Source organism: Labrus mixtus, chromosome 23, assembly GCF_963584025.1.
Source record: "Labrus mixtus chromosome 23, fLabMix1.1, whole genome shotgun sequence".
Classification (NCBI taxonomy): Eukaryota; Metazoa; Chordata; class Actinopteri; order Labriformes; family Labridae; genus Labrus; species Labrus mixtus.
In genome coordinates, this window is record NC_083634.1 from 18,404,472 (window position 1) to 18,419,070 (window position 14,599).

At 42.3% G+C, this 14,599-nt stretch overlaps 1 protein-coding gene across 2 annotated transcripts in view; it reads left to right on the plus strand.

Annotated features, from left to right (window-relative positions):
* arhgap36 (Rho GTPase activating protein 36) overlaps positions 1 to 14,160 on the plus strand; it is a 50,605-nt gene extending 36,445 nt beyond the window's left edge. For both annotated transcript variants that reach the window (XM_061031710.1, XM_061031711.1), the window contains exons 4-13: positions 3,759 to 4,072; positions 7,513 to 7,726; positions 7,936 to 7,991; positions 8,874 to 9,024; positions 9,422 to 9,570; positions 9,678 to 9,848; positions 10,225 to 10,313; positions 10,404 to 10,630; positions 11,697 to 12,896; positions 12,942 to 14,160. In XM_061031710.1, coding sequence (XP_060887693.1) covers positions 3,759 to 4,072; positions 7,513 to 7,726; positions 7,936 to 7,991; positions 8,874 to 9,024; positions 9,422 to 9,570; positions 9,678 to 9,848; positions 10,225 to 10,313; positions 10,404 to 10,630; positions 11,697 to 12,031 — 1,706 coding nt within the window. In that variant the 3' untranslated portion in view covers positions 12,032 to 12,896; positions 12,942 to 14,160. The remainder of the gene's footprint in view (positions 1 to 3,758; positions 4,073 to 7,512; positions 7,727 to 7,935; positions 7,992 to 8,873; positions 9,025 to 9,421; positions 9,571 to 9,677; positions 9,849 to 10,224; positions 10,314 to 10,403; positions 10,631 to 11,696; positions 12,897 to 12,941) is intronic.
* Positions 14,161 to 14,599: the final 439 nt, after the last annotated feature.

Below are 14,599 nucleotides of genomic sequence, written 5' to 3' on the forward strand. Positions count from 1 at the left end.
TTTTGGTGGACAGCCATCTGCCGCAACTGGATTGATTCATTGTTGTTCGAGCAGTTCTGGCACTACTACAACAACTACAAAAGTTCAAACTGAAGCAAAAGTAGACTTGAAACATGCATCAGGTGTAATATGTCCTTCTCCGGGTAAACAAGAAAATCCCTGAGACCCTCTGGAGTTGATTTACCTTTTTTCAACCTTATAAAAGAAAAGCCTTAACCTCTCATTTGTCTTAGTGTTCTGTTAGCTAGGCTGCCTTTTCCTTTTCCAGGACTTCCAAATTACCACGGCCAACTATTAAAGCCAGTTGTTTATGTTAACCAAGCCAACACCTTATACCCTAGTGCTTATAACTACTCGCTGTGTTATCGTCATTTAATGCCAGAAAACAAAGCTTAATGTCAACGGTATGCCCCGGTCCGTTTGGCTGCCAACAGACGTCAGCGCTGAGGAATAAGCACAGGCTTACTGATAAAACAGGGCCATTAAGTGCAGTGCGTAACCCACATTAGTTGATGACATCTTTTTAATGGATGGGTCCCATTCTTGTTGGCAGGGGAAGTTGTGTTTGTTTTAAATGTACTTCTGACTCAGGGGTTTGCCAGTTTCAAGGCAAAGAGTCCATCCTGTGTATAAGAATTCCTTAATAATTTAAGTAATAAGATTATTGTCATTAAGACTAAAATGCTCAAAATAAAGTATGAATATGGCAAACTGCCACTGATGTCGATAAGAGTTAATGTGGTTATTACACCCAAAATTCCAGTGTGGACCCAAAAAAGCAGACTTGATACACAGCATACCAACACAAGTTCAACACATTTAATCTTGGTGAATAATTTGCATTAATTTAGCAATCATCCAAATTGGCCCTATTATCTGCAAAGTAACTATTCATGAGCTCACCTCAGTTTTGTTCTCCACCTGATGAGCAAGCTGAGTCCCAGTTTTTGGGGTTTAGTTTTCTTATATTGGTATCTTTCTTTGTGGAGTTAGCAGTGCTGATTGCAGCTCACTGATAGACAGTTACATTTTATTGAAAACCATTTTGTGTTTCATCAGCCAGCAGCTTGTTACATTTTTGTTTTATGAATTGTTAGCTGTTGTTTAGCTCCGAAATGGCTTGTCCTCTGATTAGCCTATCGACAACCAAGTATCCGCTAGCAGCAATGGCTACAAGCTAATGCTAACTGGCAGAGGGCCAACAAAGCACCAGTCAAGGGGTTTATCTGTGATCCTGGCACCTGATGGAGGCACACATGGTGGAGAATCAAACAGTGGACATCTGTAAAATGGTCTTAGACCAAACAGCGTTAGAGTTTGTTTTTTTTACCCCAAAGAAGTTTGTTGTTTCAAAATATCCCCTTATTTTCTATTCTTAGAAATGAGCAATTTCCTTTAACATTTTGAGCATGAGATGATTTTCAGTTTTTTAGTGCAGTAGTCTGCTTAATGGAAATTCTTGATACATGTTGTTTTTGGATTTTTTTACTTGCTTTCAAAATTAACTTTTTACTCATACCATAAATATAGAGCACATAACTGTAGTAATTTCATTTTCATGTGTTTATAGGGAACTGAAGGGTTGGATTTGAGTTAAGTAAATGATTAATTATTGTTTTTATTCAATGACCCCACATTTTGAAGTTGCAATATATTTTGGCGGCCTAAAAGCATATTTATCCGGACCAACAACAAATTAACTGCAGCACTTTAATTGCTGTGTTGAGTCCGTTTCTGTTCTAATCTTTCGGAGTGACGACTTGGGTTAATTATAGGTCAGAGAGCTGCTGACAGAGCAGTCATTAAAGGAGCATTACAAATGTACAGTTCCTTTTTTCCCATGCATGGTAAAGGGCTGTTATTTAGGACATGTTCATCCACCTTCTATAGGATGATTAAAGGTAATTTCCTTATCGGGGGCAAGTTCAGCTCACTCCTTTTAAACCTGCACAGTGTAAGAGGATTAGGGGTTAAAGTCGCAGGGCAATAAATGGTTTACTTTACAGTTCATCAACAAAACGTGAGGAAAAGCCGCACAAGAGGGTTGATTTTTTTTGTCCACCTCGTTTTAAGAAAAAGTTAATAAAACAGGATTCTAAGCAAAGACTAATGTCATGTATCGGGCTAACCATAAATCAATGATTATTTATTTGCCTTAACTACTATTTCTCTGGCTTTTTTATTTTTTATTTTTTTTTTTACCAATACTGGAGTTGCAATGTAGAATAATTAACTTTCATTGAACATAATGGTTGCACCTTGCTCTATTTTGTCAATCTGTAAGAGAGTTTTGTTTGGTTCTTTTTTGCCTTAATTCATCGCTCCAACTAGATCTTTTAGTAAAATCAGTGTGTGTTTGAAACTGCTGTAGATATGTGATGAGCTCCTGGCCATGACACTGTTATGCTAACTGATTGTTTACCTGCCGCCTGTTACACTGGTGTAAGCCTCTATCAGACTGAGTGTGATGTCTGGTTTGCGGCTAACAGGATTATCTTCTCTTCCCTATTCTATGTATCCATTGTCTATTCTTATACCTCTCTTCTTCTTGAACTTGTAATCTCTCCTGTGAGGGTCTTTGGGATCACTGAGTTTACAACTTGACATAGATGTTCTGAGCCGGATGTAAATAGTGCAAAAAGGCTGGTGAACAGGAAGGATTGCAGCATTGAAGCCTGTTGTAACTGACAGTGAATCAGTAGAAAGTTTACATTTTGATTAAGAATATTTTGTCTGATTACTGTTAATTAATATTGTGAATAACAGTGGTCCTAGGACAAAGCCCTGGTGCATGCACCTTAATGTATCTGTAGATATTTGAGCTTGCACTTTTGCATTGTGAAGCAAAATGTTGTATTTTTTATTTAAGTGTAGACTGATCAAATGTGTACAGTTCTAGTTTACGTCAACTAGACTTGAGTTTGAAGGTCTACTGGAAAGTAGGTTTTCATTATCTTAGACGGTGGCTTTAAGCGTCAACTAGATGTTGGTTTTTGAAGTGAACTAGACGTTTGATTTTGATGTCAACTAGATGTTGGGCTCTGACATCAACTAGACATTGGGATTTGAGATCAGCTAAAGGTTGGGATGTGAGGTCACATAATTGTTGGGATTTGACGTTGATAAGACATTGGGCTCTGATGACAAAAAGACATTGGGTTGTCACGTCAGCTAGAAGTTGGACTGTGACGTCCCCTAAACCATTTGTTTTGTCGTCAGCTAGACATTGTGTTTTAAGTCTGACAGACATTGAGTATCAACAACTAATAAATTGGTTTTGATGTCAACTATATTATGGGTTCTGATGTCATATAAACGTAGGGTTTTGACCTCAACTTGGCGTAACTTTTAGACATCGGCCTAAAGTTGGAGTGTAACGTCCTCTAAACCAATAGCTTTGTCGTCGGCTGGACATTGGGTTTTCACATCCACTAAATGGGTTTTCACATCAGCTAGACATTGGGCATATCTTATATAGTTCGTTTACAAGAATATGTTTCCTTTTGCTGGACCATGTACTGAATTTCTGTCTTGCAGAACTTGTAAAAAATTAGCTCAAAAGGTCTCGTAGGAGGAAGACTCCTTGAGCGATAATCCTATGTGACCTAAAGCAACAGCTTTCTTTTTACACACAATGATTTTATTTATTCTTCATATTAGAAAATAATGAACAGGAGAATTGATCCTCCAGTAACACATCAGTGATATCGAGGAAAACAATCAATAACTTGTGTTTTGTTTGCTTGTGTTTCCTACAGAATCCTCGCCCAAGGCATTCGGCATCCCCCTCTCCCAGGTCATCGCCAACGACCGCGCCTACAAGCTGCGGCAGGATGCCTTGAAGGAGAGCAGGCGGGATTGTCTGGATCTTGAGGCCAGCATTCTGCGCTTCAGGGCCGAGAAGAGACAGTTCTTCAACGGGAGCAAACCGCTGAGCAACTCCTCGTCAATCACAGGAGGAGGCCCCAGCTCGCCGCCAGCAAACTCGGTGGCACCAGCGCCCATCTTTGAATACCCGAACAAACCGATGTCGCCTACATTTCTCGACAACATCGGACGAGGACGGAGGAGGGTGAGAGAGACAGCTGATTGAGTGGATACTTATATACTGTAAATACCAAAGTTGTGGTGTAAAAACCCGGCTTTTGGTCCGTTTTTTTTGGTTCCTTAATATTTCAACATCTCAGAAACAATAATTAATCCGGCCATGAGAAAGTGAGTAAATAATATGTGAAATTAGTTCCAAGGTAAGTCAAATAAATTGGGATGTGATAAGTGATCTCTGACATCTGACACAGTTTAACTTCGTTGTGCTTCAAGTGCAAATGAGCAGTTTTAACTTAATCATTGCTCTTGCCAAATTCCACATTTACTCAGGCAGCAGCGGTTATTTGTTGGGTGCACGTCCATGCTTGTGTTTGGAGAGATTTGAAGCAGTGATTTATCGGAAACGATGTGGATAATTGGAAAAATTTGATCTGGCAAGGCAGGTATTTCTTTCTGCCAGATTTAGTGTCATGTTAGCTTAAAAAAGAGACGTCTGTTTGTGTTTCCTTCTTATCTCTTTTTTAAAACATTTTCACAATGAATTGCCCAGTTTTGTGTTTGTACGACCAAAAAAATGCTGCGCTCGTGTTTAGTTTAGTGTGTGTGTGTGAACCCTCTCCGCTTGAGGCCATCACACCCTGTAATCCCCCCACACTGATCTGGAAACCGTTCTTATGTAAAGCTTGTAATGAGTGGCATTACAGCCGCAAGAGCATAGCAAACAAACCTGAACCTGAGCTATCAAGTTCAGGTCTGCAGAATCAGTCACTGTGGCAAACAAACACTGCGCATTTATATGGAAAGCCGAGCAGTAGAAAAACATGTGATAAGATAATAATAGAGATAATAACACAAAAAACAAGTAGGATCTGTGAATTAACTTGTTAAAGGCTTTATATATATTTCTCACTTAAAGAGGTCATATTATGCCCTGATTGGTGTTCGTATATTTAATCTATGTACCTACTAAAGTATGTTTTCATGTACTGCCGCTCCATGCACCGGCTCGCTTCTGACTCTCTCTCTAAGGCTCTGAAGTGCCCACGTTCAGAGTCCCCGCGTGTGCCAAGTTTGATCTGATTGGTCGGCCTGGCACCTTAGCACTACTGTGCTACCGCAGGCTACGGCATATCGTGGGCGTGCTACAGAAGTTAACGGGCGTACAACATGAGCTGCTGGGCTTGCCACAACAAGCCAATGGACTTAGATCAGTGATCTCACACTGACAAGACGTCACACTGGCAAATTTTTTTCGAGGGGGGCTAGAACCGAGCGTTACATGCAGCTAATGCTACAGCTAACAGGAGGACGTAGGAGAAGCTGCGTTTCCGCGGACTTTGAATTTTTGCACATAGATGTGCCTAAACATGCACAGGACACATGGAAAACACACTGAAGGGCATATAAAACCAGAAAAAGAAGAATATGGGACCTTTAAATGTAATAGAGATCAAGTATATCCTCTGAAAATAACTCTGTGAGTCATGACTGTCTACAATGGGTGTAACACTCCCGAGTCCCACTGTCTGTGATGTTTGAGTCCTATCTTCAGTTTGTGTACATTGCCGTGACGGCCGGCCGGCTGACTCCTCCCCTCGTGTATAAAAGTTGTTTAATTGAGGGACTAGAGAAAAGAAGAATAACATACTGTACTCACTGCTTAACTGTGTTTCTAGATCACGCTCATTTCGGGTAAATTTACATGCAGTGTGAAGGTACGAGCATAATAAAGATAGCATTAGCATGCTAACACAACAATGCAGCGCAAGTTGCAAAAAATTGTATATTTTGTGAAGATAGTTGTTCCTGTTAAAGTCGAGACGGACGTTAAGAGTCTGAACTTGTTCATGGGTATTTCCTCTCTACATTAGCAGCCGTCTTTCCCTTGAGTCATTATTTAAAGAACAGTGGTGGTCGGTTGGTAGAGAGAGGTCGGGAAAGTTTTCCAATCCATCACCGGCTAAATGGGACTCTGACTTCACCCTCTTACAGCTGTCTGGACTGTAACAGCTTTCTGTTTACATATCTGACATCACTGGGCTAGAGATCTTTAGTTTGACGGATGAAGCCGCAGCACCAGTGTGGCGGTGTTTTAACTATTGCGGTCGTCCAGTGACATATAGCGTACACAGCCGGAGTAAAGGTTGAAATCGACGACTGGGACGAGATGAGTGTAGAAGAGAAATTCTGTTGACACTCGCCATGACGCAGGTCAGATATTATTAACTGGAAAAGGAGGTTACAGCTGTGTCCTGATTTCACACTGCATATTTAATCCAGACCACATTATTTTTAGCATGCAAGTAAACTTTATTCATCAAGCACAAAGGTCACAAAGTTTTACATCAACACAGTATAACATACAGAAAGAAAAAGGAGGGCGACATTATAAAATCCTGCAATGACCAGGAACTTCTGACTAACTCAAAGTGTTTTTACACCGCAGGTCACACCTACACGTTCACACACTGATGGTAGAGGCTGCTATGTAAAGTGACCATCAGAAGTGACTAATCCCATTCATACACATTCATGAAGCAACGGGAGCAACTTGGGGTTGAGTGTCTTCCCCAAGGCTGAAAAAAAAAAAAAAACTTTAATTGAGGTTAAATAAATAGATATTCAGATTCTTGGTTTCAGAGGGTTGAATTTGACGCCTTCTGACACGTTTGGCACGTCTCCACAGACCGTCATTTCTGGTGATTATTTGGTTGCTAAAATGAAAAGCTGTTTGAGATTCCCCCCAGAAACTCGATGTTCCTCCAACAAGCATTCAAACGTCTCACGCGGCTGATTTATATTTCTTGTGCCGTTGGATTTCAGACACTCACATATTTATTGGATCCAAACGTCGGGATGAGTGATGACTCCTCTATTCTGCTCCTGACATCAATCTTTAAATTTCCATTTTTGTCCTGCCAGTGCTCCTCATGATGATTTCTTCTCTTGTCATTTTCACCGTCCTTGCTCCTCTTTCTCTGTCACCTTTCTCCGTCTTTACCTCCATTACTGTCCCGTACCGAGACTCTCGGTATCTCTTTAACTTCTTCTCCTCTCCCACAGGTTCCTGACGACTCGGATTTTAAATTAAAGTGGCACGATGTAAATCGTTCTTTGAAATGGTGAAATAGAAGTGAAGAAGAATTTTAGTAAATGTTTGAATTCTGCAACGTTTTTTCTGAAATCCTTCAGGTTTTTGGAGGTTGTTTTTAAAGGCAGCCTTACGCCTAAAGCGCAAGTTGCAATCAGTAAAACACATATTATGCAAAATTCAAAACCCCCAAATCATGAGAAATGTCCATCCTCTCTGTCTTCTCCCTGCTCCACCTTTCAGAAAATGTGTGCTCAAACAGGCCGTTTGGAGATTTTCCCTTCATGACATCACAAAGGGCAGTAGCCCCTCCCACAGCTAGGTGTTTGTTCTGCCCTCTGTAATAGTAGACATCTGTCCCCTCCCCCTTGCAGGGCGGTCTGTCAGTGGACTCCATCTCCGACCTCGTCGAGTCTCAGTCTCGCCTGCTGGAGGCGCTGCAGCTCTCTCACCCTGCGGAGCTGGAGCTGAAGAAGAAACCGGGCGGCTCGTCGGAGGGGAAGACGCAGACCAAGCTCAGCCTGAACCCCATCTACAGGCAGGTGCCCCGCGTGCTGGAGAGGTGCTGCAGCCACATCGAGACGCATGGTGAGACGCGGGATGTGTATCGTACTGCTCGCGCCATTTGGAATCCCTAAAATTAGTAAACTATTCACTTGAGGCTGCTAACCTAGAGATCTGTGTTTTTAGGATATTCTTCTTAATATTCAGATTCAAGTCTGGGTGTCTATGTTAATTTAGAATATGTTTTTAAAAACTCTACTTGATGAGATCTTTGCTCCATTTTGCATCCCCAGGTCTTCAGACTGTGGGGATTTTCCGAGTCGGAAGCTCAAAGAAGAGAGTGAGACAGGTGAGGACATTTGCTGGTTCCAAGTTTTTGTTTTCGTAATTTTAACGCTAAAAATCCCGCTCGTGTGAGAAAACAAGATGCACCGTTGGTCTAGACTCTAGAGAAACCCAAATTTTCATGTAATGATTGTTTCTGTTATATCGGAAATGACACCATTTGGTATCCCATGATAAAGAAATAATTCACCGGGTCCGTAGGGACTTGGGTTGGGAACCGGAGGGTCACTGGTTCAAGTCCTGGTGCAGGAGTTGGTCTGGTAGCTGGAGAGGTGCCAGTTCTCTTTCTGTGCCCTTGAGCAAGGTACTAAACCCCTCCACCAGCTCAGGAGCGCCCTCTGTGGGTCGCCCCCCTCACTCTGACATCTCTCCATTAGTCCACAGGATCCTGTTTGTGCATGTGTGTGTGTAGCATGTTCAACAACAGAGTGAAAAGTTGAATTTCCCCTCATCGGATTAATAAAGTTGATCTCATTTTTAAGACTTTCTATATTTATATATATTTAACATGTTTATTGATATCAGTTAAATATTTTCCACATTAAACATGATGATATTTGAATGTAGTAAAACATCCTGAGTTCAGTTTGCGGTCGTGACATTTAGTGTAAATCCTCCTGTGACTCACTGTCCCGTGCTTCATGTCCTTCATGTCCTTCTGCTCTCCACTTCTGAGTATAAAAATAATGATGTGTGACTTCCTGTTTTGGAGAAATCTCATCTTTTGGGAACAATTGACTGCTGTTTGACCTCCATGACTTTGTCTTCTGTGCAAATTCACCATTTTGTACATGTGTTTCTATGTGTGTGTGTGTGTTTCTATGTGTGTGTGTGTGTGTGTGTGTGTGTGTGTGTGTGTGTGTGTGTGTGTGTGTGTGTACCTCAGCTGCGGGAGGACTTTGATGTGGGCGTGGACGTGCAGCTGGACGAGGAGCAGAGTGTTCACGACGTGGCAGCGCTGCTCAAAGAGTTCCTCAGAGACATGCCGGACCCTCTGCTGTCCCGAGAGCTTTACCCCGCCTTCCTGCACGCCGACTGTGGGTGTCAACAAAATGTCTATACTTCAATACAACGTGTTAAATAGCACTATCATTTTGATTATTGATTGTACTGAAAAGCTTTGAAAAGGACGGATCTTCGGTCTCATTTGGGACCAAAAAGCAGAAGAGAGAGAGTAAATTTTTGCAATTCAGACATTGTGCAGGAGTCTGCTTGCAATTTTTGTTGATTAACCACAGAAATTTCCAGATATAGGAGTAGGACCTCTGTTTTTGTTGACATGGCATCGGAACAAATTGTGATTTTGTTTGATTTTTACTAGAAATGTATTAAAGTTTGAAATTCTGGTATGCCAAATACACACTGTAGAAACAGCTGTAGCCTATAAATCAGACTAACCCTCCCCCCCCCTCTCTCTCTCTGTGCGTCCTGCAGTGCTGAGGGGATCCGACCAGCTTCAGTTCCTGCAGCACCTCCTCTACCTGCTCCCTCCCTGTAACTGTGACACGCTGCTGCGCCTCCTCAGCCTGCTGCACACGGTGCAGAGCTACGCCCAGGACAGCATCGGGACCAACGACGAGGAGGTACGACGCCCAACGCCCGCTGCTCAGGATGGAGGGAAAAAGAATGAAGGGGGGAGGAGCCTAGTGTGAAACAAAGAATCAAAAACTCCAATATGTTTACCTTTCAGATCTGTGGAAACAAGATGACAGCAGCGAACCTGGCTGTGATCTTTGGTCCGAACCTGCTGCAGAGAGAGAGGGGAGGGGACTCCAATCCGTACGCCATCTGTATCGAGGACAGCAACTCGATCATCAGCGTGACTCTGGTCCTCGTTCAGAACTACAGACGGCTTTTCACGGTAACAAATCACGCCCTCGTTAGAGTCCCATTTCACAGCCTTTAATCCTGGACGTAGATATTGTTAAAGGTGTCATTAAACATGTTATAAGCATGATTATAGCTTCTTTCTAAAGTCGACCAATGAGAGCAAAGAGCGCTCTGCACGTGACGTAAACAAACAAAAATGGTGAAGCGAAGGAAGAAACATGAAGAAGAACCCCGAGACGAGAGAAACAGTTTGTTGAGCTCTTCTTCCCGGGTGTCGTCTAGCCCCGCCCCGCCCCCTCTTGCTTCCAATGTCATCGTCTGTCATGTCTGTCAGTCAAGTCATGGCCCAGGCGATGGCCTAATCTGTCACAGTAACCATGGTAACAGCGTCATGTTGACCCCTGCAGGTGTCGGCGGAGCTGCAGCAGGAGGTCCTGATGAGTCTGATCCAGACCGACCCCGACATCATCGACTACCTGCTGCGGAGGAAACTCAGGTAACCATGACAACCAGTCCCGTTTTGGCCAAATGAAGTGGTTTAGATCAGGTAACTGAACTTTTTTATTCCCCCCCCCCCCCATTGTAGCGGCAGTCATCTGACGGTGGACGGCAGCAGTGACGCCGGGGGGAGGCGGGACACGGGGGTGTCTCTGGACTCTGTGGGAGCGTCCAGCGGGAGTTTGTCTCCCCTGGAGCCGCCGTCACCGCTTTTCCCTCCCGACGGCAGCGGCGGCGAGGGCAGCCTGACCAGCGAGGTGTTCCTGAACGTGCTCAAACTGAACCAGAACAGGAAGAGACAAGAGCACAGATACGGTGAGAACGTCGGGAATGAGAACACGAGATCAAAAGTAGAGAAAATGAAAAATTTGAAAGTGTTAAATATTCAGATTTAAAGTCTTTATATTTGATTTTTCACACTTAAATGTATAAATCCAGTATATCCTCTGAAAATAACTCTGTGAGTCATGACTGTCTACAATGGGTGTAACACCCGAGTCCTACTGTCTGTGATGCTTTCAGAGTTTTCAGAGTCCTATCTTCAGTTTGTTTACATCGCCTGGACGGCCGGCTGACTCCTCCCCTCACGTATAAAAGTTGTTTAATTGAGGGACTAGAGAAAAGAAGAATAACATACTGTACTCACTGCTTAACTGTGTTTCTAGATCACGCTCATTTCAGGTAAATTTACATGCAGTGTGAAGATACGAGCATAATAAAGATCGCTAGCATTAGCATGCTAACACAACAAGGCAGCGCGAGTTGTTTTGGTTTCATGCTGGTGCTCAAGGTCGACATCTGCTGGATCAAAAAATCGCATATAAAGCCTTGAAAGAAAATGTTTCACATTTGAAAAACACTTTTTGGAGGAGAGAATTTCCATGTTTCCTAATTGTTTATGTCATCGTGCTGTTAGTCTCAAGATGACGATCCATAGGGGGGAAAATCATTGTATTTAGAGTTAGAGGATGTGATTTAGTTTTCGAATATTTATCATTGTATATTTAAGCTCTTAATGATCAAATGTTAACAGTTGTGAAGTGTTGAAACAGTGTGTGATGTTCACTGTTTTAGAAGCATGATGTGCTGGAGTTATATATGCAGCCACAGCACCCCCTAGCTGTGACTGAAGGGAAGTAAGAGAGAGCATTATCATCCTGTACAGTCAATATTAAAGTCATTTTTCTACCCATAAAATGTGTTTTATTAAACAATCTTTTTATTTAAATTCTTAACTTTGATCCTTTTTAATTTTATTTTTTTACTACAAATGATTAAATGATTTGGTGTGTTTGAGAAAAAATGGATTTCAGATCAATCCAACAGAAATCACATCGCTGCTTTATGATTGTTTTTGATCTTTCTTGTTTCCCTCCTCCAGGCGACGTCCCTCCAGGCAAATCCATCCGCCACATGCGTCAGTTCCACTCCCACCACAACCTGCTCAGCCTGGCTCATCCCTCCTCCTCGCCCTCCTCGTCCTCCAGAGTCCACTGTCAGGACGTGGACGCTCCGGACCGCAGGGGCCCGCTGGGCCACGCGCTCAGCTTCACGCTGGGGGGCAGCAGGAGCGGCAGCTGCTCGAGTCTGAGCGGCTCGACCGAGAGCAGCATCTGGGTGAGACAGACCCCGCAGGAGGAGAGCAAACCGTCCACGGTGTCCAACTTCTGGGACTTCTTCACCGGGAAAGGCTCGAGCTCGGAGACGATGGTATGATGGAAGGGAGGGAAAGAACGCCTTCCTTTCCTTTCAAGCGGTCAACAATCTTGAGGAAAAAGTTGTCAACGTTCCTGTTACATTTCAAAATGTCCACAGCATTTCCCGGACTATAAACTGGGTGTTGGTTTAAGAAAATCTTCAGTTATTCATTTCCACACAAACTTCTGAACTTGAAGAAGCATCCTGTTGCAAATGTTTTCCCAGATGGACGTTGGAATTTCCAACTTTTTTTTAGCACCTATTGAACACATCATGCGCATTAGTGTGGACACAAAAAGCATGAAAAAGTAAAAAAAAAGTTGCAGAAGAAAACGTCGATACAAAAAGACATTTTTCATATAAAAAAAAAAAACGTGCATATTTTGAAGCTAAACGTCCTCGGACAGAAACACCGATACGAGTGAGTGAAGGTAAAGTGCTTACCTGTAATGGATGCAGTAATCTTTGTGATGTCTATCATGTGTACAGGATGTAGTCTTCTTTTTACAAACCTGGTATTAGACCCTCATAAGTAACTCTATACCTGCATGGACTCTACTACACGTTATCCACTCTCTCTCTCTCTTTGTTGGTTTATTGTCGTTTTTCTTTGACTTGCAATGAGCTGCGTTCTCTGTAAATATCATCTGGGAATTCAAACAAAGCAAAGGGCATCTGAACAACGGACGAATCGAAGCAGGAGAAGTCGATTTGTGCGTCCAAGAAGTGAGCATTGATTTGGTGATTTGTCATTCAGAGGAGGTTTCCATTTGTTGTTGAAAACGTTCAGGTTCTATTTCACGTTAAGGTTACTTATTAGCATTAAAAAAGGAGTTTAAGGCCACATGTCCTAGCGTTATTTCCGGGCAGAAAAGCGCTCGTTGTGCGCTCTGTTGACAACGGCCGCTGTATGACCGACACTGCTCAGTTACATTTTACTGCATGATTTTTATATCTCGAGCTATAGACTATGCACATGTAGAATAAGTTACTAATAAGCGTTAATTAATGGCTAATAAGCAGCCAATATGCTACTGATTAGCATGCCAATAAGCAACTATTTGGTGAATATTGTGACCTTATTTTAAACCCAATTGTCTTGTCTAAAATTGTATACCATATCTTAAATTGACAGTTGCAGATTACATTGTTGTGTTTTGTGTTCGGGGTCCAGACGTGGACTCGTCCCACACTCAGATTTAAGGATTCTAAGTCAAAAAGAGGAAGAAATTATTTAGCTAAAAGTGTCCGGTTTGAACCTCGATGACTCATAAATCACCGGATAAATGCTTACTCAGGAAATTATCTCTGTGCGATTTCTGTGTAAATAAAATGTGTTCAAATTCAGAAGGAAAAGAAATCAGTTCAGGGGGCTGGATCCTCTGAAGGACTCGGCTTTTTAGGTTTTCCTTTTGACTGTTAGTTAGAGGGTCAGGCTGGACCTGCTGCTCCTCCACCCCAAAAAAAATAACTTGTTTAAACCCTTAATTTTAGGAAGTGAAGGCTGTTTCAACGGGTTTTAAAACATGTAACTTGTCTTCTTTGACTGTCTCAGAAGTCCCAAAAAGTGCAAGATTTTAATGGTTTGTGCGCAAGATAACTTTCTTGTGCACACTTTATATATATATATATATTTTTTTTTTTTTACATTTTGGGAGATCAGACTCTCCGAAGACTGGCCAAACTGCATGAAAGATAAACTTCAGGATTGTCAAATAAGGGCGTTACCAAGTTTTAACCACAAGAGGGCGACATTCATCACATCACATCTTTTTACTTACTTACTTTTCCTTCCATCTCCTGACTCTTACAGCCAGTGTTGAGATGTGTGTGTGGCCTCCTTGGGGTAAAAAAACAAAACCAAAAGTCCATGTTTCCATTCTTTTATTGAGATTTTCTAATATTTAAAGGTTGAATTTCTCTCCAAATGTACAGAATGTGTCCTTCATGCCCGCAGTAAAAGTTTCATTAATGTGTTGGATTTCCTTGTAGAGAACATAAAGATATATTTTGTCCTTTTTTTTGTAAATTTTTGTCACTGAAATGTTTTTTTCTATATTGTTGTAAAATCCTTTAAAAACCCAAAACAGAGAGCGATGTACGCCTACCTGCAGAGAATTAAAAGTCAGATTTCCTCTGTGTCACTGCTTCTTGTTGTTTTGGTTGTTGTGAGGTCTTCTGGGAGAGATGTGAGTCACTGCACTATTTCTGCTAAAAACTAAAACACACGAGAGTTATGGTCATCCTTTTGGCTGTGCAACAAACGTCTGAGGTGAGTCAGAAGATAAAAACCCCTCCCGGGGAAGATGATCTCAGACGGACGTATGTGGAGCATGAACTTCTCATTCTTCTAGTGCTTTCTCGCTCTTATGTCCTACTGTTTACGTTGAAAAGGCAGACTCAGAGGGCAGAACAAACAACTAGCTGTGGGAGTGTCACCCACCTGGGGGAGGGGTTACTGCCCTTTGTGATGTCATGAACGGCCTGTTTGAGCACACATTTTCTGAAAAGTGGAGCAGGCTAAAGATAGAGAAGATGGACTTTTCTCATCATTGGGGGGTTTGTAGACCGACTAGGGACACGTAT